Source organism: Stegodyphus dumicola, chromosome 8, assembly GCF_044657685.1.
Source record: "Stegodyphus dumicola isolate Sdum_Otavi_A_Nest chromosome 8, ASM4465768v1".
Taxonomy (NCBI): domain Eukaryota; kingdom Metazoa; phylum Arthropoda; class Arachnida; order Araneae; family Eresidae; genus Stegodyphus; species Stegodyphus dumicola.
In genome coordinates, this window is record NC_140775.1 from 139,111,030 (window position 1) to 139,138,135 (window position 27,106).

At 31.2% G+C, this 27,106-nt stretch overlaps 1 protein-coding gene across 3 annotated transcripts in view; it reads right to left on the bottom strand.

Annotated features, from left to right (window-relative positions):
• Positions 1–955: 955 nt before the first annotated feature.
• LOC118195202 (uncharacterized) overlaps positions 956–27,106 on the bottom strand; it is a 194,916-nt gene continuing 168,765 nt past the window's right edge. For all 3 annotated transcript variants that reach the window (XM_035366461.2, XM_085822497.1, XM_085822496.1), the window contains 8 exons: positions 24,281–24,698; positions 22,096–22,263; positions 20,507–20,631; positions 18,973–19,235; positions 18,429–18,498; positions 7,916–8,118; positions 4,844–4,953; positions 956–4,583 (listed from right to left, as the gene is read on the bottom strand). In XM_035366461.2, coding sequence (XP_035222352.2) covers positions 4,368–4,583; positions 4,844–4,953; positions 7,916–8,118; positions 18,429–18,498; positions 18,973–19,235; positions 20,507–20,631; positions 22,096–22,263; positions 24,281–24,698 — 1,573 coding nt within the window. In that variant the 3' untranslated portion in view covers positions 956–4,367. The remainder of the gene's footprint in view (positions 4,584–4,843; positions 4,954–7,915; positions 8,119–18,428; positions 18,499–18,972; positions 19,236–20,506; positions 20,632–22,095; positions 22,264–24,280; positions 24,699–27,106) is intronic.

Genomic DNA, 27,106 nt, shown 5'->3' on the forward strand with positions numbered 1-27,106 from the left:
ATGTCATGTCAAAATTCTAAACATTTTACCAATGAAAGACTGCTGTGATTTTTGCTTTATTTTTCTTAAGTATTGAATAATTGGACCAAAAGTATGGCTGTATACAATTCTGTTTTGAGATTTCACCAGATTGCGAATGATCATCTTGACCTGGAATTTTAGTGCATGCAAGATTTCAAAAGTTAAAAATACAGGAGTAACTATTGCAGTGGGAAATTCAACTAGTTTTTGTCAGTATTTATTTATGTATGATGAGGGCACGTAAAGAGGCCCTGCCGGCAGATTTCGCTAGGTGCCAGTGTGGCATTTAGGGTGGCCGCAAGCTGACGTTGAAAATCCAGATACCACTAAAACTACAGTAATCGTACATTTTTTAATGAATGTTTTCACTGAACATCAGGACTGGATAGGAAGAATCGGGTGGGACACTAAAACTTAATCCATGGTTTTACAGGTATAATGTCACCGCACTTAGTGTACAATTTATAATATTAATACTTCCAAAGTGTTGAATTGCTGTATTTAACAGTTTTTCAGAGAATATTTAAAGGATTTCAATCACAAAAAAGATTCCAGGATTCAAATGTTTTGAATCTTGAAACTTTTTTTTTTTTTTTTTTTTTTTTTTTTTTTTTTTAGATTTGTGGGATATGAGGATTCAAATGATCCGATCCATCCCTAAACAAATTATTTTAGGAAAAAAAAATGTCTAAGGTGTAATTATCACATGTAACTTGTAAAAGACAATGTTTGCAATTAACATATCTATGCTTATACAAAGGCCTTGTATGCCCATGTAATATTTATATTTATATTTTTATACGAAAGAGATAATCCCTTCTGCCAGGATGACTATTAACACTGTAAGACTTTTACAACAAAGTCAGGACAGTGGTTATCTCAGGCGGCGGTTAGTGTCACTCATATAGCAATTATTTTGTAGAAGAGACTAATATATGGTTGTAGAAATATGCTTTATTACATAAATAATATAAACATGTATAAAATATTATTAAACAGGTTTTATGTATTATCAAATTTTGAAAACAATATTTAAAAACACGTTTTCCTAAAACTTATAAAAATTATTAAGAAGCACAAAGTTTTTAAATAATTAGCTTTTTTTATATTGTCAAGATATGTTCTATTGTAATTTGGAGGATAAAAAATGAAACTAAGATGACAGCTACTGAGAAGTACATAGGCTGTTTCTAAATCTTTCAGCTCGTTAGCTACTGAGAAATACGTATGATGTTTAAAAATCTTTCAGATCGTTACACTCACAAGCTGCTATAATTCGAAAGATATTCGAAGGTTTTATGACTAAGGACACAGCAACCTGTCATACCTGGCACTCTGAGAGGCTGCTAGGGTGATTAATATACATTGTGGTCACATAATGCAAGGAAAGAAACTTAGCAAAAGGGAAATGAAAAAACTAGACCAGCTTTCTCTATTGCGTTTTTGCAAACCTAGTTTTCCGGGATTTTCTTGCGGTATTCTAGGATTCCGGGCAAATCCAGATCAGAAACGTTGATGAATAACACAATTGATGTTTATATAGCTATATGTACGCGTAAAGTTTATATAGGGTTCTCTGAGACATAACTATAATTTCATGGGTTTTATAAAGGTAAAGAAAAATTAAGAAATGTTAAAAAATATAAGTATGACATGGAACATTGAATTCTGAATCTTTATTAAAAATTTTCCAAGCTAGAAAAGTTAGCATGAGTTAGTTTAATGTAGAAAAACTCTACAAGAATGTTTTAGTAAGCTTGGTGATTCTACAAACATTGCTTTTAATATAATGATATCAATTACCAAGTAATCAAGAAAATTCACGCTGTTTTTAGGAACATTTACTTTTGGCTCGTTAGTGTGGTCAAATTATTCCTGATAAATCACATGTTTTCATTCCTTTCAAACTTTTTCAGTAGAGAGTTGTTCAGTGTATTGCACGTTTCGCTATCGGTTTGTAGCAAGCGCAATCTTTAAAAGAACATCTTGTTGGAAAAGGAGCTTGAGAGCTATTTTGCTTTTCGAATACAAATTAGGAAACAAAGCTGCAGAGGCCGCTAGAAGAATATGCTCCACGTTTCAGGGGAAGTTAGGGAGTCGATACGATTTTCGTCCGAAGACGAAAGCCCTGAAGACAAGCCCCGCGTTGGTCGTTCATCCACTCTCGACAAAGTCCAGCTGGAGGAAGAAATTAAACATTAATTAAAATCCTCATCAAACCCTCCAGAAGGTTACATACAGGTTTCGAGTATCTGACGAAATCATTCGATCACATCATCATAATCTTGGGATGACATGGAAAATAAGCAAGTGGGTCCCTCATGGCCTGTCCGAGGAAACCAAGCTCCAACGGTTGAATATCTGCTTTTCGTTGCTATTGCACCATAATAAATAATAAAGCCTCGTTCCTGAACCAAATCTTGACATGTGACGAAAAATGGATCATGTATGATAACCGGGAAAGGAAACGTCATTGGCCGACTTCTGATTCGGTCTAATTGGGCGCTAAACCGGAGATTCATCAAAAGAAGGCAATGCTGTATGTGTAGTGGACCAGCGCTGGCATAGTCCGCTATGATTATCTAGAAGCGGAAAAACCATAACAGCCGAGGTCTACTTGTCACAGTTGCAAACAGTTTCAGCTGCACTGCACCCGAAGGAGCCAGTACTGGTCAACAGAAGAGTTCTCCTCCACGATAATGCTAGACCTCATACGGCAAAAGCGACCAGAGAGGTGATCCAAGCACTAGACTGGGAAGTTCTGCCTCAGCCACCCTATTTCCTGGACATTATCCCATCGGACTATTATCTGTTTTCGGCCATGGATAACACCTGCGGGAGCAGCAGTTCTAAAAACCCAACAATGTCACAAAGGGTGCATCAAAATTTTGGACTCCAGAAAAAAAGGAATTTTTCAAAAAGGGCGTTTATGAGCTTGTATCTCATTTAGATGTTTCCAATGAGTTTAATACTTCGAGTGATTATTTCGAAGAGCAAAATGGGTGGTTAAGACTTTTGTGGGCCGTTTTTCATGAGTGACGAAAACTGCACGAACTTTCTTGGTTATCTGGTATTTACAATATTAGTATTAATAGACCTTCATTACGCAACATATTAACAGGATTTCTTTCTAATTCTTTTATTTGTCAGTATCATCTGTGCAATAATGTTACTATATAAAATGAATATTTAAAGGATTGTTTTTTTTATTTAGTCTTGTGACTGAATTTTCGTGTTAGATACCAAACTTTTTGCGTCACTGATAAAAAAGTCCCGTCAGCAATGAGCTTCTTCATATTTTTTAATATATATGATACTTTAATTTATTATATGAAATTGCTCGTGCAAAAATATATATGATCAAAAATTAGCTTCTAAAATCATGGACCTAGCAAATGAAAATTTGTAAAATATGACAATATTTGGCGACGCAGCGTTATTTTGCAGTTTTTTTCGAATTCCAAAATGATACTTCCAGAATTTCCAGCAGACTAATTTTTAAACTGAGAAACATAATAAGCAAAAAGAAATATGCAGAATTTTAATTTTCATGCATTTATTCATCTACAAATTTTATTTACTTGTATTTTAATAATTAATCATAATCAGAAACATATTTATTATCATTTGAGAGTTTGTACATACTTTTATAACAATTCGCGTATGAAGATGTATGTAAATTAATTTTTTCAGTACTAACTAATTTAGCAAGAGAAAAAAGCCAGGAAGAAAATTGAAATTTGAAAATGTGGTCTGAATTCAGCGAAGTTCTAGAAATCGTTGTACTGCAACTACAAATACCGAAGATCATTATAGCTACATATATCAAATGGAATAAATGTATACAAGTCTGAGAACTGTAAAAGGAAAAAAATACAAATAAACTATGACAATTGTTTGCTTTTGCGATGATCGTATTTAAATAACCAGTAAATAGTCACTAACCCAAGTGATGAGTAAATAATTTGATGACATTGGGGGCTTCGAAGTTTAACTTGCAAATTTGGTGAGACTTTATGTGATGTGGTGAGGCGGGTTTGATAAAGCAGTAAAATTATTTACACCAGTTAGAATGTTATAAATTGCATTAATAAGTCCCAATGAGACATGAAAATATTACGAATTATTTTGCTGCTACAGAAGTACAGAGAGCTAAATAAAACTAGCTATAAAATGGATGCGAATTAATGGTTAAATATATACACATGTTTAATCTGTGCAGCACTGTTTTGCAGCTGAAAATAGAGTTTTGTCTATAAGTGAAACAATAGCGGTGAAGCTTGTATTGTTAAAAGAAGAAGAAGCAACAAATCAGATCGAATGATATTCAGAAACGTTCACTGCATTCAGAAGTGTTCGTTGAATGATATATAAGGCAAGCTTGCTTTGAATGCAACTTTGTCAATTTTGCTTTCACGAGTTCTGCCTATGCTGTTTTTATTATATCTAGTTGTGATAGCATCAGTAGATCCCGTTATGTAGGAAAGGTGGGCTTTTTCAGGCGCTGCACAAGAAAGAAGGCAATTTATCCATAGCTCACGGGCAGATCTCTGACGCAAAATCTGTTAATAAAAAATGAATTTCAGATTAAAGTGAATGGATAAAGTTAAAATAAGAATAACAATAATATTTAATTTTACAGCATACTTTTCGAATATCTACTGTATACCTTACAAATAAAGCCAACAACTGTCCTAGTTCATAAGAATTGAGCTCATTTTAGAAATATTCTTTTTTCAGTCAGTTATAAAGTCATTTAAAAATAATATTTGATTGGCTCTTTAAAAGAGTAACACATAAATAAGAAAATGGATATACTTACAAAGAAAATAAATAAAAAGAACCCTTGTAACGTAGTCGTAAAGGCAAATAAATACTGGAATATTAACTTAGCGTCTTCAATGGCTAAAAATCCAAAAATCCAAGATAAACCTAAAAGAAATGCATTTTTTTTTTCAGAACAGCTAATTGGAGACATACATATACCAACTATGATTTTTACAAGCTTCCGTTCTTTACGTTTCTAAATATCTGTTGATAACATTTCGACAGATTTCTTGGAAATATGATGTATGCATATGTATAATGTATAAATATTACTTTTCGTTTTGTGACGGAACTTAGGAATCCCTTAAAGTCATTGAAATAAAAGACTACTGGCTAAATCTTAATTTAATTATTATAAACGATAGTTTTTAAAAATCTTTCCTTTCGTGTTTTCAAATTAGAAAATCCCTTAAAATCTGTGAAAAATGTATTAGCCAAATCAAAACTCTCGTCTTTTTAATATGGGGATACTAAGTAAATGTTCCAATTGACGCAAATTTATTCAGTTTCATTAAAAATAAACTTGTAATATAAACATTTAACTTGTAAAATAAAAATTAAAATAACTTTCATATCATTCAGTTACTAAGAATATAAACATTTTCTCATTATTTACCGAAGACGAAGAAAATTTTGGGAAAATATTATGCAAAATACCACTTTCATAACAAATGTAATCAAAATGAATCATTAAAGTTTGTAATACCTGTTTTAAGATTGAATATCCGAAATAAAATTCCTAGAACGATACAAATGTTAAATTTATATACTGAAGTGAATAATTTTGATTTATTTGGGAAAGCAATAATTTTAGTTGGGTTTTTCTCTGTGTGTTTGCTTATGATGATTAACTTCAGAACAGCAAGTGGTTTAAGATGAAATTCAAACTACTGCTGAGTGAGGTTTAAATTAACACTTACAGTTATGAAATGTCATTACTTTATATGAGTATACAGTAGTTGTGAAACCATTTATTTTATACTGCACACACATTTTGACGCATTTCATTCATTTTTGCTGTCAGCTTTGTTAACGAATTGGAAAAATTTCCTAAATTAGAATAAAAAATCAACATATCAATGCTTAAAAATTTTCTGACTTAACAAAATGATAAAAATCACCTTTTATATTTTTCAAGAACTAGCAAATGTTCGGTGGAAGTTACCACACTACGGATACGAAAACCATGTTTATCGATTAAGAATTCTTGAACAACAAAGATAATGAAAAATGAAACAAGATTTTTAGATTTAATAAGCGCCGCCCAACCGGCATAATGAAAGATTTAATTGACGCTGCCTGCCATACCGAAGGGCTGAGGTACGAATCCTGGAAAAGGCATGGATGTTTGTAAATGTATAGTGTTTGTGCGGCATTGGGGGCACTCTTAACTATGCGGCGAGCCGAAATTCCTCTCGAGAGGTTGTGGTAGGGAAAGAGGGGTGGGGGACTTTCGGACCCGTCCTCCCCGGTGCTCTCCCTCAAAATTGGGGGTGGAACTGAGCGAAGTCGTACTGTCACCTGTATGGTGCTCAAGGCTCTTGCCAACGACAGGTGCAATCTTGAACTCCTTGCCAAGATGAATTTCATGGGCTTGTTCTGATGTTACTGTCAAACAACTGAGATGAGTGACAACAGATTTAATAAGCACGCACGTGGAAGAGACGCACGCCTGCGTAAAATGTAAACACTTGTTAGATCTTCGTAGATTTTATATAAGACTTTATAGAGACTATTAGGAAACATGAAAAATAATCTCGTTTGGCCAGGATTAAAAAACATGGATTTTTCAACTTGCTAGCTGGACGTGCTAACCTTTTACACAGAGCAAGCTCGCGGAGGGATGCGATAATTCTTTATAAATTTGTCTTTTTTCTTCCCCTTTTCCTGAAAACAATAGATTCACATTTGATATTTCCGAAATCTATACAGTTTTATGCTAGTGAGTCTTCCCTAATTTTTGATTTATTTTTAATACAGTAGAACTTGAATTATTAGGTTTCTTGTTTCCTTTTCTTACCTAGCCGAGTAAAATTGGCTTTTCGTTACCTATTTTTAAAATTTTTCTTTAATTAAAATAATATAGCAATATTTTTAAAAGAGTTCTTAAACAGACTTTGATTAATGTGTCTGGCTCGCGATGGCATTTAATTATATTCATAATTATGAATATAAATAAAAGGGAAAGCAGTTTATAAGTACAAATCCTGCCTCTCCCAGTAATGTTGGGTACACATATAAACAATGAACGAACGAATGAATATTTGAAAAGCAATTACGGTGCTAAAGTGTTTTCGTTTTCAGCTGAGTCATTTTCTCATTATTTAATTTTAGTTAAAAAATATCTTAGTGCAATTTTAATTGATTGTAAATATGATTTTTGTGCTTCATTTTGTGAAAATAAAAAGAAAAATTACTTATTTAATTCTGATATATTAAAAATGAAGGTAAAATTGTGTTTAGTGTAATTTCCATCGGAATAAAATTAAGCTTAATGGTTTTATTTTAATTGAAATGTGTCATCTGTTTATGTAAATGAAAATAATGCCATTGCTTAATTTTATCACAAAAACAAATTTCCGTTAAAAAGTCCTCCTCGAAAACATCCGTCCCTTTAACGAAATGGCCCTCATGTGTTTTCTTTAAATAAGCTCACTTGCATCGTCGGAAGTACGAATTCTGCCAACAAAAGAAACGCAACTCAATTATGTGAATTTTCGAGGAACCGAATAGGCTGCGATCACTTTAGCTCGGATATCAGTACAAGTTAGCGGACACTCCACTCTAGGGGACACTCCCCATTAACGGACAACTCTTAAATCAATAGGCTTTCAAAGTAGGAGACCAATGCACACCGTTAACGGACATTTTCTGGTAACGGATTAAAGCTCTAGTTCTACAGTGTCCACTAATAGGTGGTTCCACTGTAAATATATTTATGCATGTTAATATAATAATAAACACATTTATAAAACAAGTAAATCATAATTTATAAATATTCTGATTAGAAGAAGCATTAAACATAAAAGACTTCTATTCAACTATGATATCAACAGAAATTAGTTACCTAGCAATAAGGAGACACAGAATACTGCTTTTGCACGGGTTATGGCTTCTTTCCTGTCATTCTGATTGTTCCTTAGGTACTTTTTCGGTCGTCCGCAAGTCGTAGAGTATAAAATCAACCCAAAAATTATGAAATTAGCTGTTAACATTATGAGCACCGGAAGCGTAACTGCGTAATAGAAGGTTTCATCCGCCAGCCAGCAGCTGAAACAGAGAATATAAAATTTTAAAAATAGTTTTCACCAGATTCTTTTTTCGTTTTTCCTGATAACAGAGCATTTCTATAAATTACACTCATCATAATTAACAAATTCTTAATAATTTATACAGTAGCTGTTATTTGAAATTTGTATGCCGTATTTGTGAATAATAACTCAGTTAATGGGATAAAAAGACAGTTGCATTACATAGCAAGATGCATAATCACAGAATATTTTTAAAAGGTTATATAACTAAATATCTCTTGGAAAGTTGAGCGTGGATCTATGATTCCAGTTTAAGAAGTAAATCAAATGAAGTAGGTTTTTAGATTATGATAATTTTGGCAATGTGAATGAAACCTTAGTAAAAATATCTTGACGTTTAATTTTTACACGATCCTATACGGAAGAAATTCAATAGGAAGTTGTTCGTGATTGTAGATGCTCACTAACGGCCGAGTAGTAAAATCGCGAAACACCGGTAGTTCGGTGTGAAGTTCGAATCCCGCGAATGGGTTGGCTGCATGGGCGTTTTAATGGTTTTCTCCATGTGTAACGTATATACGAGTCAGTTTCCCTTAGAAAGTTTCCCAAAAAGGCTTCCCTACCCTTAGGCAAGTAGCCGTCGAGTGCTTTGCCAAAATCAAATAAAACAAACCGTCATTCTAAGTGTATTTCTGAAAAACCATAAAGCCGTGATAAACTCGCCTTATGATAATTGAAAAAAATGTATGATTTAAGCCCTTTGGTAAAAAATGTCAAGAGGTGTCCATTAATGTCAAGTATCAACAAAACAAAGATATAAATTTTAATTTTAGCACTTTCTGAATCAACTTTTTTTTTTTTTTTTTTAGCCCAAAAGGGCGTTGGCGCGAACGGACTATTAGTCTTGAAACAGGATTTTGCATCGATCACTATAAACTGCTGTATCACTTTTTCAAATTGTTGACACCAAATAATATCCTGCATTAATTTTAAAGAAATTAAATCATGAAGAATCTGCATGTATGTATGTTCCTCGCAATATGTATAAACGACGGTACCTAAAGTTATCAAATTTTGAATGACGTAGTTCTCCACCCGAACATGTGCATCTGGAAACCTGAATTTTTAATTTCAAATTTTCTGTTGCATATTTTGTAAAACTTTAATGAAGTTTTGACTAGCAAACTTAACTATATGAAAACAAGCAATGGAAACATTATGCAGAATAAAAGATTTTTATCTCCAGCGCCCAAGACTGTACTCAGGAAATTCTCAGATATTTGCTGTTGAATCTAATTTTATGTGGCATAAGTGCAAAGAGCATGATATTTAATTAATAAAGTTAACACACAAAGCGTCAATAATAAAAAGACAAAAAAAAAAAAAAAAAAAAAATTGCAAGCTATCTTACTAAGAAAACTAAACATTTATATGATGAACTAAGATAAGACTGAAAAAAATAATATGCTAACATTTAACGCTGTGTAGGGAATTCTAAACATATACTACTATGCTACTTTTATAATTTTTGTAATTTTGCTGTTGATGTGCATATGGCGTAAGTGCGAAGAAAATAATTCCTAATAATACAGCTAAAATGATCCCCTCCCAAATAAAGAAATCTGAAAGGTTTCGGATTTTAAATTACGTCCAAAGGGGCGTTTTTTTAACGTTTTGTGTGTTACCTTTAATCATTAAATATCATGTTCTACGTACTCAAACTATTAAATTCAGTTCAAGAGCAATATCGCAAATTAATTTTAAAATGAGCATATTTTTAGAATTTCCGATACAGAGTCTCTCGCGCGGGAGATAAGAAGTTTTTTTCTTTTTCTTTTTTCTTTTTTTTTTTTTTTTTTTTCTTTTCGTGCAGTATTGCCATTGCTCGCTTTGAAATCGTTAAGTTTTTTAATCAAAAATTTGTCGAAGAGTTTCAAAATTTGAAATCGATAATTAAACAAATTTCAAATTCAAATTAGGGCTTCCACATGCCCATATTCTATGGAAGATTACTCTATTCAAATTTTGATGGCTCTAGGGACCGTTGTTTTATCACAATGCGAGAAACATACATACATTTATGCAGATTCTTCATTATTTAATTTCTCTAAATATAAGACAGGGCGATAATATATGGTGGCAATGATTTGAAAAGTTATGCAGACTTTTAAGGTTTTCGACGCAAAACGCCAAAAAGAAATTAATAGTCCTTCAGGGCAAATTGCCCCTTTGCACTAAAAGGAATGAGTTAGCAGGAGCAAAGAATCTCTCCTCAGAGATTCTTTGGCAGGAATCAGTGCAACAAGCAGACTGGCAAACTGCAAGATCAGGGAAAGGGTGAAAAACCTTAACAAATCGATTGTTAAAATCTGAACGCTTTCAAGGGTGATCGTTAAAAATCTGAACACTTTTTGCGTTTTTTTCAATTTCTTGCTTATTTTTTAATTTTAATTTATTTATTATTTTTATTTATTATTATTTTTTTAATGTTTAAGGGTCATCTGTTAGAATTAACATATTCATAATAAACAGAAATGGAACAAATCCTACATGTTTTCGAATCATAATCCGAATCCTACACGTTTCTCAAGTTTCAAACATTATTATTACTGTTATTATTACCAATATTAAAAGTTTTAAATTTAAGCTAAATTTCAAATCTGCGCTTAATGAAAAAATTTAAGAATAAAGCTTATAAAGATCCCTTTCTATTGATTAAGAAAATGGAAATGAAATTTAGTGAGTACAAAATTACGTAAATAAACCTTTTAAAATTGAAGGTTAATGTTTTCAATGTATTTTCAATTTCAATTATAAATTACAATTTTTCAGTATAATTGACAAAACATATTTGAGTAACAAACAGCTCGAATTTTCTTGCTTTTCTCAAATTCTTTTAAATTGAAGCAGCTTTAGAGGGAAAAGGAAATTATTTCATTATTTCAAGACTTCATAGATAAACTTTAAACATGAAAATGCTGAATTATCTCCAGACAATTAATAATAGCCGCCACGAAGTAATTACCGGTGATCTAGGCTACTGAAATAAAATAGGGTTCTAAAAAAAATAGGAAAAATAGGGTTCTTCTTTCAAAAAACGCTTCTAATTAATCCAAATAAATCTAATCTTTCCGAATAATGCGTTTTAGGATTTTAGGTTAAGCCTGGAAAGATTCAAATAATGGTGTTGGTGTTGGTGTATTTAATTATGGCAAAGCACACGAGGGCTATCTGCCTAAGGGGAGGGATGCCTTTCGTGGAGGACTTTCTAAGGGAAACTGGCTCGTATACACGTTACACATGGGGAAAACCACGAAAACGCCCATGCAGCCAGCCCGTTCGCGGGATTCGAACCTCGGACCGAACTACCAGTGTTCAGCGACTTTACCGCTCGGCCGCTGGTGGGCTTCAAATAATGAAAATCAGCAAATGTTTTAAATTCCGAATCTTTCGCTTCGTTCGAGGATTCCGATGTCGCAGCCTAATATCAAATTGCACATTCTGCATTGGAATACTTTCAGATACATTTATCAAAATCCAAAAATCCTCTCAAAATTTCAATTAATAGTATCTAAGGTAGTTTTAATAACATGAGAGTGGATGCTTATTGCTCGACCAATTCGGTTACAAAAACTGTTTTCTCACTGGCGTTATTTCAAGTGCTTCTTATAAGTATGTAAATTTTTAAAATAGTTTTATTAAAATATATCACTTGACCGAAACTTTTATACTCTGAATCTTTGCTCTATATAAGGACGTAAATTTCTTTTATTTTTATCGAAAGGTATCATGTAGCAAATGTGTTAGATAATTGAAAACATAAACTTTAGTTATCTTATCTTCAGATTTAAAGTACTAAAAAGAGTCTCTTAGTTCTTCACCCCCCCCCACAGGAAAAATGAGGATGCGTTCTGTATTGGTTATAAACATAAGCACAGACATCATAGCGTAGCATTTTTATTCGAAAATCACGAGATAATGTTGACCTTATCGACCCTACTACATCTTGGGAAAACGATCTCGAGAACAGCCATGTAGACCTTTACATCAGAAATAATTTAATAGAACTAATAGGCATTCCATATATCAATTTGGAATTGATGTATTGCTACATTGGAATTATTTGCACGTGCACGTTGAAGAATCGTCCTCTGGATGCCTTGAATTAGTGTAGGCGTCAGACGTTTCTGTGTTCACGTCATTTGTCTATTGAGTTATCAATTCAGATCTATTGAGTAATGGGTTTATCATAAATAACGGCGTGTAGCGTTAGGAGAAACTTTTACAAGAAACGAGCTTCTTCTTCTCCTGTCACTAGGGGGGGTGCCTAGACAAAACGTTTCTTCGGAGTCGATGTCCCGCTAGCTATGCGGAACATTTTATATCTGAGATGAAAATGTTTTGTTGCTTGAAGCTTTATTCTTCGTAAGTTTTCTCCAAAGAGCTAGTTTTCATGTAAATCAATAAACCAGATGAACCGAAAGCGAATATTTCCGGAAATGTTTCTTTTGGCGTGATTTGATGGTATGTAGTAGATGTGATACTGATTTAAGTATCTACTGAATACACCTGGTAAGCTATTGCAGTTAAGCTGATCGGGCTTGCACTTGAGCTTTTAAATTCAAACATTATGACGTCATTCCTCCCCAGGTCCATGCAAATCCCCATTTCTCCCATAGCACTTGATGAAAATTGCTATCATCTGAAAAACTAACTATTTGATTCATTTCTTAACCTGAAAAATATGAGGTTTTGAACAACCATTAAAGAGGGTTTTAAAGTTTCATACTTCATATTCATACTCGTAGTGCGGTCTGTTTGAAATATCCTGTATATTTAAACGAAAAATTCAAAAGATGCTACAAAATCAGTTAACTGCACCACAGAATATACAAAAAACTGCATTACTTTAATTAACACATCATATTTGTTACTTCAGTAACATTAACAAATATTAAATGGGAAACTAAAATGTTTTGATATAATGTTTGTAAGATTCACAGCAAATGAATTTCGAGCTAGCTTTCAAGTATCATAATTTTCTGAAATTAAGTTTAATTTATGCAGGATTATCTTGAATTTAGAGCTTTATTGAACGTAGTGAGATATTTACTTATTTGAAGATAGGTAGGTGCCTTTATAATCCATATTTTCCTTTGCAGCATTATATTGCGTTACATGATAGCTAATGTCAGTCTTTTGTAGGGAAGATTTTGGATCATGTGGATTACTAAATCGGCTAATTTTTGTTGCTGATAAACTAAATTTTGTCGCTAATTTTTGTTGCTGGTAAACCTTTAATTTTTTGTTGCCGAATTGTCAGTGTCGATGAAGATCTTTAGATCTTTAACTTACCTTGCAATGGTACATTGCATATTATTATTACAAACATAGAAGCTAAAAAATATGTATGTTCTCAATAATTTTTATCTTCATTTCCTCGTAATTCTCTTTGATATAATTTATGGTTATCCACTTCTGTTTGATATAATTTATGGTTTATAGCTCATTTTATGAATATTCATATTGATAATTTTTATAAACATTTTACACTGTACTTGTAGCAGTAAAAGAAGTTTTCAACCTTCGTATTACGTTACTTGGTTATAGAAAAATCATCTGCCCCTTGCTTAGCAATGAATTAGCGATGAATAGCGATGTTTTCATAAATTAACAAATTGGATATCTGATAAGAATATATGATATTCTGAAATTTTGCTGTCGATAAAATGACTAATTTCTTCTTAATAATGTCATGCGACTAGAGGTGATTCTTGCAAATGTCGCAAGAGTAAAAAAGGTTTTATGTTATGCTGGCCACACATTCCTGAAATTAATATCTTAAATTAAGAATAGTTTTCATCTCATACATACTACAAATAATCACGTTTCATACATTCCCCATTATACTTCAAGGATATTAGAGTCAAACTGGCATTTCGGAATTTTTAAAATAAAAGATCAAACATCAAGGAATGAGAATTGCAGTTAATTTTCCGAATATTACTCTGCTGCATTTATACACTTATTCTATGATTTAACTAATTCCTGGAAGCTCCGTTATAGAAAAAAATGCCAATCTGCCTAAGTGTGACCTTGGTGAGATCATGTTCTCTCTGAGGTCATGGCCGGATGAATAGAGTTTATGTAGTTTTCTCCAAATGCAGTGTGAATGGAATTGTTTCTTTTAGATAATTTTCCACGAAGGCATTACTGCTTTACGAAGATAGTTCTTTATGATTTGCAAAAATCAGTTAACCTAATTTTTAGCATATATTTTGAGTGATTCTGACTTCGAAGTTCCTGAATTTTTCCTGATACCGAATTTTAATCACGGTTCCTAACTGCGAGACATCTTCCAGTATAATGCGTCTATCTGAAACTGCTTTCTATTACCCTTTATAATTTATAGAGTTTTAATCACGGTCCCTGACTGCGAGATATCTTCAAGTATAATGGATCTATCTGAAACTGCTTTTATTATCCTTTAAAATTAAATTCTTCCTATTTATTATCCTTTTTACCCCCCCCCCCAAAAAGGGATCAAACTGTTATTACTATCCTAATTGTTAAATCCAAAAATGCTTGAATCTCAAATATTGTCATACTAATCACTACATCTAGTGCTGTTTTAGAATAATTATAATTTTTTAATTTAATTTAGAAACATCTGATGCCAATAATAAATGAAAGTAATAATTTTAAGAAGAAAATAATTAATGCATGCAGAAAGAATTAAATACATATAAATTAAAAAATTATTGTACAGTTGAACTCTGCTATAATGCATTTTAAGGAACCGAAAGTTTAGTTCTATATATTCCAATCTAATAAGGGAAAAAAAGGATCACTTCACAAAATTCACTGATAGAAATTTATTAACTCTAACACATCTCCCCAAAAAGTGAATAAAAAAACCATTTTAAAAAACGTTTAAGAGTAAAATAACAATTACTCTTACGTATAATTTCTAAATTTTTTTCTTCAATTTTTAATTTCACCATGCGTGATTAATTTTACATGATAAAACTAGTATAAAAGTAATGGTTTAGACCCGTTCCTCCAATTACACAACTCCATCTAAAATATATATTTACAATTAGCATTTGTCCAGATAATGGCATAATGGAAGTTCTTTGAATGGTGGAGAATTTCAGTAATTATTCTTCAAGCTCTTTATGCTGGGGTCTTTTTAGAGTTTTTTTCCTCGTATTTAATTGTTTTCCATAATTAGAAATTTCCTAATCTCGATTTTTCCATATGAGACTAAGTACAGATTTTGATAAACTGTTTTCTCGGCAGATATCTATCTGGTTATAACCATTCTGTATTTTTGGAATAAGAAATCATCCTTCCCTAATTAGCGAATCAAGTATATAACGTCTAATTATTACTTCCTCTTTCCCTGAATAGCAAAAATTCCCAAATTGCCATCTCCATCACACCATCAGCCTTGAACAGAAAAGTTACAGTACAATCGGAAAACTAACAGTACAATCGGGAAAAAAAAAAAAAAAAAAAAAAAAAAAAAAACCTGAATGAAATCGAAAATCCCGTACAGTTCTTAGATTCAATGGTCATAGACACCATATCGTGTCCTAATATACTATGCTTATTGTATGTTCCTGGTTCTCCAATAAATAGGTATTACACTTGCCTCGCGTAACCTTTGTTTAAAGCACAAGAAAACGCAGGAAAGGTAAGAACGTAAAAGTATTATCCGCTGTTTTTAGCATGGATGAAATCTTAATGAATCTGATGAAATCTTAAAATAGAAGAATTTAAGGGTTAGCAATTTTTCAGTTTAAAAATAATTTAAAAAAAGAAATCCGAAAAATACATAAAACTTTTCAGTCTAAGTGTATTCCTGAAGTTCTTTATATCCGATTTTCTCATATTTGGAAGCTCGCTACACCCGTCTAAAATTACATTAAGTGTATAGGAAATTATGTGGGACAAAAATATTCGTTCGTTATATTCGAGGGTTCTTTAGAAACTGGATTCGCTATAGCGAGGTTTGACTGCAATAGATTTATCATAATGGGAAAAAAATTAACAAGGAAATAACTGATGCTGAAATAATGAATTTAAAAAAGAAAATCATAAATTGGGCTATAAGTTCTTTAGATTCACATTTCATTTAAATGAACCATCATTAAGCTAAAAAAGCTACCTCCGTTCCTACTTATTTTCTTGATATTCGTAGTAGCTAGATGCTCCTGTAAATTTAGAGAAAAGTCTCCAAATACTAAATCATTTTTAGGTTTAAGAAAAGTTATTTGTTGATTATTGCCATGAAGCTAATTTTGCAATTATTGCAATGAACTATAATTGTATTTTCGGAAACATTTCTTTGCTCCAAACCTCTAGAAGATATTTAATAAGTGTTTGTATTCCTCAAAAAAGTAATATCATTCGTATAAAATATGTTCACATTTGCATATCACATGACTGGTGACTCTTCTGTTAACGATACAAGCCATTCTTAGTTGCACTGGGTTGGGAAAGTTTGAAAAAATGCATGTGCCATTTTCTAGTTTAAGGCAAAAGCACGTTCTTAACCAATTTGAATAAAAAAATGTTACCAGCACTGTCTGTTAGCCACTAGTTTGTGACATGAAGGCCAGTGGAAAGAATTTGTTCACGAAGATGTTGTGACACTACACGAGTACTAATACCATAGTTTAGATCTCGCAGGGATTCTTTGTAACGGGAAGCTAAAATTCTGCAAATCCTACTAGATAAATAGCGAGTTAACGCTGCGTTTTAAACAACTTACCAAATACAGAAGAAGGTTAAATGAGCCTTTTTATTTAATCTCAATATAACAGAACGGGCACAATTTGTGCTACAGATGAAACTTTCGGCACTTGTGGATCTTTAAATTAAAGTAACAGCTAGTTCAATTTAAACGCTGGTAATGCGGTCTAAGACTACATATTAAACATACTAAAAATGATCTGGCACAGATGTTTTACTTGCGCGTAATTAAACATAGGCTAACGAGAATGATAAAGCCGGAATATAATTTTTAAGCAGAGCTGCTCAAAATACTAACAGGAAGATGCGGTTTCTAGAAGCTGTAATCTAAAGAATCAAACCTGCAGCTTAAATACACCGTCTAATTTGCATTCTAGTGAGGAATGTGGAAAGGAGAAGTTATAAAGTAAGATTTTAATTAAAGAGAAATTATAAAGAAGTATAAGTAAGGAGTAAAGACTTAAATCATAATAAGGAATGAAGACTTAAATCACAGTAAGGAGTAGAGACTTAAATCATAACTCGTGAATTAACATAAAATACTTTATAACCTCAATCTGAGATCTTTAGCCAGTTACTAATATTATTGAATTATAAATAGATAATTAATTTTAAAAGTATTTAGAATCTGATCAAATTTTTGAATTAATTCGATGAAAACTAACAGCGCAAAGCACTTGATGTATATTATTCGCCAATATGAATATTTTCCTTTTAGAATCAGCAAAAAAAATTGCCTAAGTAAAATTGAAATATTAATATTAGATGGTTTATTTCTGTATTTTTGAAGAATTTTCATTTTTGAAAGAATGTGAAACCTTTTACCTGCCTTTTAAGCTTGAAACCTCTATTTTTGACCTTTTGCAAAGATAGGAAAATACGAAGGATAAGATTACGCCACTTTTGCTTTTTCATACCAGAATCCGATGACAAGGCAATTTCATTTTCAATGAAATATGAAGTGATGTTCCTTGCTTTTGTAAAACGAAAGGAAAGATTTTGTTAAATATTTTTCCCGGAAGCTTTTCTCTCCCTTACGTTCTTTCTCTCAGCATGAGAATATTAAATCGTAGTTAACACTCATAGTAAAAATTTACAGAATTTGAAACATAATTAAATGACCTTTATTTCATGTAATTAAAATAGTATTAAGTAAATTTATTAAAAAATAGTGTTAGAAATAGTATTTTAAAGAAATTTATTAACACATATTTGTTTTATTAACAAACATATTATGTATTTAAGACAGCACATACTTTCTGTGTGAATGAAACATACAGTACTTATACAGCAATAAATTACAGAAAGTTAATTAGAAGTCATGCAGACTTCCGTTATGTTAAACTCAGTAGTGTTGATGAATAAACTTCGTTTGCGATAAATTTCCTTTAGTGTTCCAACAGCTGGTTTATTTATTTTATAAAAATCTTGTTATTCATTTATTTTCATTTTTATCGGTTTTTTTTTTTTCATTTTACTGATTCTTTAATTCATTTAAGGTGTTATGGAATAGTTAAAATCAAATTTTTCTGAAATTCCTGAAAAATATATCTTGATGCATATACTTACAAATTTTTTCTTCTAATGTAGAGTTCATAGTTAATCCCCACAACAGGTGCAACTACTAACAGTGGCGTACCTAGTAAAAACAAAGTATTCATTTTAGGGTATCATTTCATAAGTATTAGCATAAAAGTAATACATAACCATTAATTAATTGAAAGAATTGTTTACAGATTACGTTATTACAGAAAGAAAAATTTTCCAATTTTTATACTTTGTTTAGAAATCATTCAAATAATTGTTTCAGAATAGAATTTTGTTCACATGTAAAAGTATTTAAAAAAAGTAGAGTCATTATTTCAACATATAGCAGTTATCAAAATATTTCAGCAATGCTTCATAAATAATAAATAAAAATGACAAACTTACAACAAGTTTTTTTACAATAATAATTTGCATTAAAGTTTTACAAGATAACATAAATTACAAGTTGAATTAAAAAGTTACAGCAGGACTTAATAAGCAATAAATTTTATTGAAAATTTAAACTTCATAAGGTAACAAAATGATGCAGTTTTTTTAATGATAATTTTTTACGAATCAAACTTACCCCAAGCAAACAGCATAGCTTTCTGTATGAAGCAAGGTATGTAGGTTCCAACGACTTTCACCAGGCTAAAGTATTGTATGATTGCCTCTACAAGCATCCATGCAAACGATGCGATGATGAAATAATGAAGAAGAATAGATGCTGCTAAACATCTGTATTTAGAATCCTTTCTTTCTATACCGACCAAAAATATGACAAGGAAACAAAGCAAAGCTATTGAAAGATTGCATAGAGCTTTGTGCTTCGTGTCTTTCCGCCATTTTCTGCAATAATATAAGCATTTATTAGTGCATTTCAATGGTAAGTATTACAGTTAATGAATAAACCATAAGAAGATTTTATATATAGATGAGGCTCTCATGGCGACCATCTCCCTAAGACAGATGTGATGTAAAACGAATGATTAATATAAATAAGAGAAGAGTATTTTTAAGAACATAAATAATGTAAATAGATGTTGGTGATGAATGCCATCTTTGTTAGACGACCAAAACTTGCGCAGAAGATCAAAACCTAAATCACGTGTAGTCTTCTTAAAGTACACTGTATTTATAATAATACAATGAACCATCTCTAAGACGAGAAAATTGTTTGTTTTGTTTTGACGCTGTTTTGAATTATAAACGAAGAAACAAGATGAGAACCTGAACAAGATGAGAGTTTTAATATTTTGATATCTTGATCAGAAGAAAACGATGAATTTTGAACAAGGACTATACACCTTAGAAGAGATGCTTTCGTGACGTATTTTTGAAGTGAAATCTCACATTTATCCCATTTTACGCCATCGAATCGAAATCTCATTTTACCCCGTATTCACATTTTACACGAGAAAAACTACTAAGACTCCTTGAAAAATGTCTATTAGCCGGCAGCCGAAGCTGGACCGAACTACCAGAAGACAGCAGTCTTATCATTTCTGTCATTAGTGGACTGAGTAGTTGCTTTAAAAAAATTATTATTTCATATAAACTTATAGTGGTCAGTTTCAGAAGTGGTCATCTAGGAAAAGTGTCTCTATAACAGATTTCATTATACCTTAATGTAATAAAACAATTGGGGTGATTTACTTCATTCTCTGCGTAATAGATTACTTGGAAACTTATTAATGAAATATTCTGTATTTTATTTTCATTTTAAATTCAAAATATAAAAATTTTTCAGGGAAAAAATTCAAATCTTTTTTTTTTTCCCCTTCTTTAAAAGTAGATTGTAAATTAATTGGTATTTAAGAATACCATTTTTAAAAGTTCACTAAGAAAAGGATTTAGATGCATTACACAATAATAGAAAAGAAAAAAAAAGGCATCTTCATTTAAAATAATGTAACATTTTCTTATATATTGAAATTTCTTGCGTAGAAAATCACATAGATTTAAAAACCAATCAATTACAAGCAGAAAAGAAATAATATATTAAATGTAACATATATAAAGATAGACAGATTCTTGTATTAAAATACTGGTCTGAAAGAAAAGCAAGTGCTTTTTTAAAACATAAAGCAATTATAAAAGTAGATTTCACACGTTTATACCTGAACACACAAAATGTCAGTACAATCATTCCGAGTCCAAAAATCGACAAAATGCAACCGAGATAAGTTATAATGCTAAGCGTAGCTTTATGGATTTCTGAAATCTCATTGCCAGGTTTCATCTCCTGAAACAAAAAAGTACAGTTTATCAATGAAGGGAGCCTGATAATAACTTTACTTTCATAAGTTTATTATACTACATTATTAAACTAGATTTCAATTAACGAGTTTTAATTCCCATGAATTGAGAATAAAATATTTAAACTTGTCGGCTAAGTGTCCGCCAATTGAAAAAACATGTATTTAAACGAACACGAAAGTGGGGAAAGATTATTTTAATAGGATTGTTGTTTAAGTTGAACATAATCATTATCCAATAGTTGGATTAATCATATCTATGATAATATTGGCCATGTTAATCATTACTCCTGTCATGAACAGGGAATTTTTAAGATTATGGTAAAAATGTTATAGGTTATATTTCAAAATTTGTTTCGAAAAATTTATAAAAAATATTTAAAAATACAAATTTAAAAAAAATAAATCATAAAAAATGTGAGAATTATATTTGTATTAAACCTAAATTTCGAATTCTGGAAGAAGGGATCAAGTAAGTTGAATAAAAAAGAGATATTAATAAATATATATCAAATTCAATTAATATTGAGAAGGTAAAATTTGAGAGTTAATTTTTTAAAAACTACTCGTGCGATTTTTACAAAACTTGGCAGTTTGGGATAATTTGTGTCGTAGAATAGAAATACGGAAAAAAATTGTCATGTCATTTCAGAAAAATTCCGATTTTGTGTCAAAATACCTGTTTCTCCGATACTTTGAGAATCAAAGTAAGGATAAAGGGTGGATAAGAGCTAGATGCGGCATGTATCCTAAATTTAACCAAATTCGAATTCTAAAAAGTTCTTGAACTTTTGGCATTTCGAATTTCTCAAATCGTTTCCATAAGAATAAAAATAAGAAAAGAAATATATAATATTGAACGTTATTAATTAAAGCAAAGCATGAAACCTCTGTCTAACAAAAAACTAATTTCTTAAAATTACATCTTCCACCCATTTATCCCCCCATATATTACATATACATATGTATGAGACATATATATGAAATTTAATAAAGGAAACAAGTAAAACTTCAAATGTTTTTAAGTTTACCAGAATCTTTTTAATATAAAGTAAGTGTAGTAGGAAGGGATGTATTTCAAGCCTTACTCTACATAAATATTAAATAAAAAAACGTAAAATTCTTATCATATAATTAAGAAGACACAGAAACTTTTTTATTTTAAGATTTCATAAATGTACTAAACATTAAACACCTTACATTAGGTTGCAAAAGATTCCAATTAAAAATTAGCGCGGAAGAACGAATTTCCAAATCTTTTTCAAAATCCGCGGGATTCGAGGATTTCAAAATAATTTATTCAATTTCAAGCACAATATCAAAACTAGAACAGAAACTTATGGAAAGCCTGCTAGATTATTTCCCAAACAGATATCAGCTACGCACAAAAATAAATATGTTAAATGATAAAAAAATTTTAAAAGAGTATAAGAAGAAAATAAATACTTCACCAGAATGACAGCAAAGCTTGTTAAATGATTACATGAACAATGTATTATATTCATGTCAGTAACAGGCCGAGTAATACATCCTTTGTACGACCACCCACCAGCATTTCTATTCAGTCTGTGGTCCCAGAACGCGCAATTCGAAGAGACAAAGTTACTCCATTTAATGTCCTACAGGAAAGAAAACAAAATCACATGGGAAATTAGGGCGAACTATGAGCAACATACATAGGCTTAACTGAAAACGAAGACGATTCTTTTAATCAGAAATAGATGATTCTACAGACATTTTTTTTCTTTTGTTAAAGTAGGGTCGCTGACACTGAATTACACTTTTTACATTGTTTCATGAGACATGTAAAAACACGAAATGGTCTATTTTGTGGCATCCTTTTTAGCACTGCGGCAGTGGCGTTTTTCACTTTTCCATCCGAAAAAAAGCTTTTTGCTGCACAGCTGCCTTTTCTTTGCTGAGAATCCTCAGAAATTACTGGCACTATGTCCATGCTATATGGAAGGCCCCACTGATTACAGACCAGTGCCGCAGCAGCAATATGCATCAGGAAATCGTCCTGGAGGAAATCCATTATTTCTTGTCCAAATCCCTTTACCTTCCTCATGGCTTCTAACAAATGTAGTTTCAAGGTGTTTGTATAATAGTCACCATTTAGTGTATTGGCAAGTTTGACGTCTGCAATCTCAATGAAATGGTCTGTCAAATTATACAAGTACTTTGTCGATCACTTGTGTGTTACCGATTTAGAAGCGTTTCCATCACTACTGAAATACCGAAGCACGGCTAAGAGTTTCTACACTGTATCGTCGAAATGTTACAGCAATTTGCAAGAAAATCTTAAAATATTTTAAAATGTTTAACGCCAAATCTAAAATTTTTAACTATAAAGACAAGGAATGTCTGCAATTAGGAATATAAAGTAAAACTGTTTCGATTTCTGACATTTCTTTTTAAAGTTGCAAAACATTGACACATAACTCAGCTGTAAGCTTGAACTCAGTTGTGTCAGTCTGGAATGTTTTATCCTTTCAATTTAGTTTTATTCTAATATTTTTTCAGAAAACAAAAAGTAAGATATTATAATATGATTTTACAGAAACTGAATACATACGATTAAGTGTAATGATAATTACATTTTCTTAGAAAGGTAACGTAGCATACAATTCAGCGTAAGTGCGAAAAAGAAACATTTTCTTTCGATAATTGCAATATATAGAAATACACTCAATTATAACTTGCGATAGCTATTTTAACTTGGAGTAATTGGAGTGTCATAAAGAACTATATTCAAAATTCTAATTAAAAGCTTATTTAAACACAATTTTATTTTTTCTTTGATTAACGTCATAATCGCTAAGACCAGAAAGATATCCAAATATAAAGCATGTACAATGAGTTTACATAACTCAGTTATACATAACTCAGTGTCGCTTAGCGTAAACATCTCTTACTAGTAGTAACTGTTTATACCAGTCTACCAACTGATATAGAAGAGAAAGTTCGTATAGTCAGTAAATCCTGTGCCCTCCTAGGTGGTAGATGAACGTCTTTTGTAACTGGTTATTAATTAGTTGTTTAAAGATTGATAGGGTTTGATACTTGTACATGTTGCAAGACAGATCACTTGCTTGTTACACGTTTAGTATTGATAAGTACTGAGCCTTAAGATTTTAAATTGTAGCTTCAGTTGTTACCACAAGGACGTCCAAAAAAAGCTCGTTTGATATTAATTTGCAAAAATCTTACTTTAATCAAAGCGATAAGTCACTAATGTATTGAGGTAATTCACAGGCCGCTAAGTGAAAGGACTATTATGAATAGGCTAAAGCAAGGGTTCTCAAACTGTTTTGTTCCATGCACCTCTTTAACCATTGCTAGATGAGCATTCCTATCTCATTCCAAAATTCGAAAAATACATAAACATTTATATAAATTTAGTTCTTTTAATGCGTTTTATACATAAAACAAGAAAAGGTATACAAAATGCTAATAAATAATATGACTTGAATAAAGGTAGTTTTTTATACTCATAAATTAAAATTAAATACTTAACAGGTATTAACAGGTATACTTAACAGTACTTAAACGGCTGAACGTATTCTCCTCCCTGAAACTATGAAATTTCCCCCTGGTTGAGAACCACTGGTATAGAACGCAGAGTGTCTAACTTACCTGAGTTATTCTAAAGAACATTCGCACTGGTGGATGGATGTCATATATGGGATCCTTTCCAAGAGAAGCTCGAAGCACTTGTGTAACATACGCTTCTTTGCGTATAAGAAAATTACTTCTTTCTGCCATGTAGACAGTACGATCTGTATTTTCGGCCATTTTTTGAACAACCAAAGAGCTTGGAAGAATAACGCCTGTCAATGCATTATTGAACTTGTTTTCGAAATCTTGTGTTGCAGTTCCATTGAATAAATTGATCCAGCTCAGAGTCCAGTTTCTGAAAACGGCACCAACTGGGATACGTTTGTCCTCAGAGTTTAATGGAAGAATGTTAACAGCAATGTTATCTCCTGATTCTTCCAATGCTTTCCCTCTTACGTTTACGTTCATCGCAATACTTTCCAAAGCATTTGTGATTCTGAAATCAAAACAATACATAGATTTTATCAATTATAGAGTTTATGATAGAAGAAAGGTAATAGAACTTGATCTTATCAGTAATAACAAGAGCAGAGTTATACAGGTGTTTAAAAAATGGCAACCGACATTATTTCCTTAAATATTGACATAGACATATAGTTTCTGTTATCAAGTTACTCAAATTAAGTAGAGAACCTTATAAATATAGTTTCAATACTGAAGGTAGGAGGGTTTCTTATAAATAAAAATCAAGATTTTATGTGGCTCCCGTACAGCAAGAAGTTCAATTAGTTTTTTATTATATTATTCGATTATTAGCTCATAATGTTTTAAATGTCAAATACAAATCATTTTTAATCTCACATACAAAATTAGCCGAGATATTAATAATTAATATTGCCATACGGCAACCTATAAATCTAATTTGCTCATAGCGAAGACACTGATTGCCACAATGAACAATTATTTTGTGGACTTTCCGTAAACTTACTGAAACTTTGATCACAATCTTTTAGAAATAGGGGTAATGAAAAGGGATATAAGTCAACAAATTTGTCTGCAAAACCTTTTTGAAATGAGCTCCTAATGTATTTAATTTGAGTTCATGATGAGGATTTTATTGATTTTTTTCTGATGTAATAAGGTAATATGAAATGTAAGATTTTATAATCAGAATTCTCCCACCTCCAATTCTGACATTGTTTTCAAAAAAGTATTTGATTTTTATTCTGAGATGTTTTGACATTGAAAGATTATGTCTAAGGACACATTTAAAGAAATGAAACTTCATCGAATATTCTTAATGAGATTTTGAGTTAAAAAATCAATTTTAAATTTTTATCTAGTATAACCCTGAACAATACGAAATCATAAAGCATAACATAGAAGTTCATAATTTTGCACTGAGAACGGGAAGATGGTCAGTATATTTCTTTTTCAATAGTTTACTTTATTTTAGATGCTTGGATTAAAGACCGTACTAAAGGTTTGCATTAAATTTTAGAAACTAGGTTGCTCAGTACGTAATTTCTAAAATAATAAGTCTGAATGAAAGGCCGTCAAAACTGGCGAACAAAAATGAATAAATGAAATAATAATAATAATAAGTAATGCAACTTTAAAAATCAAATGAAATGTAAATAAAACTACTAATAAATTAAGTCAAGTTAATGATAAATAAGTAAAAAATTAAATTAAAATAATATAAAAATAATAATAAAATAAATTAATTAATTAGCAACAAATTAAAGAAGTATTATCCAAATCAATTGAAATAATAAAGCAAATGCAAGATCAGTAAATTCAAAAAGAAGAAGACATGGTACTAAATGTAAAGAAAGCTAAATATTTTAAACAGCATTTTCACGGTCAGATAAAAGTTCTTCCTTATTTTATCTTTTATTCTATTTCAATCTTTCCTGATCTGACGAGTGCAGCTTAATCTTTCTTGGCCAGATGGATACAGCGCCTGTAAGAAGTCCTCTCGTTGAAAGGATGACATTACGACATGTAGCTTTTTTCTTCCTCATTTATTTAAGTTTTTATGCATATTTTACTTTTCCCACAGAAAGTAAGGCAGACTATCTGGTATAATTGTCAATTTCATTAACTGTTCATAAAATGTTGCAAACTGTCTGTTAATATCGTGACTTAGTTGTACAAAGAAATACCAGAGTCCTCCTTCTTTAGAGCATTCTGGCCAGTATTTCACTCAAACATCGAGTGGAATCCAGTTTAAGTCCTGAGTTGCCCAATATAATTAGCGTTGAAAGGAAACGACTTTTTTTATTATTTTTTAAAGAAGTTAAATAAATTACCATAAAGACTGAAATTTACAATCAAAGTAGCAATTGCGGAAGGAACATTCTATGGTAAAAGGGCGTGCCTAAACAAACAAAAATAACAAGATAATATGAGCATGACCAAGAAATTAGAAATAAGCATATTGTTTTTCTTCAATCCTCGGCTTCATTTTTGGCTAAACCTCAGCAAATATATCAGTTTAAGAGCAACAGCTGTGAAATTCAGGCGCAGTTTGAATAATCTTTCAAGTGTCTCCCTTACACTTTCAATGCAAAACTTTTAGCGCTTTTAATCACCATTTTTATTGCACTTTATTTTATTTGTAATTTTTAAAACCTCAATGAATCCAATGAAATCCTTATCTTTTATACCAGATGGAAATCATAGCATTGCTTTTAAGATAATTCTTTTAACGAAGTTTCTTTTCTTAATCAAATTTTTGAATCAATTCTTTTCCTCCTTATGCAGGTGCGATTTTTTTTAAAAAGCTTTTTGAAGTACGTATTTACGATGGTAATACGACTTTCTACAGGGTATTTTAAAAATTAGATATACTAATTTTTATTTAGAGATGAAAATTTTCATATATCTTGGTTCAAGTGT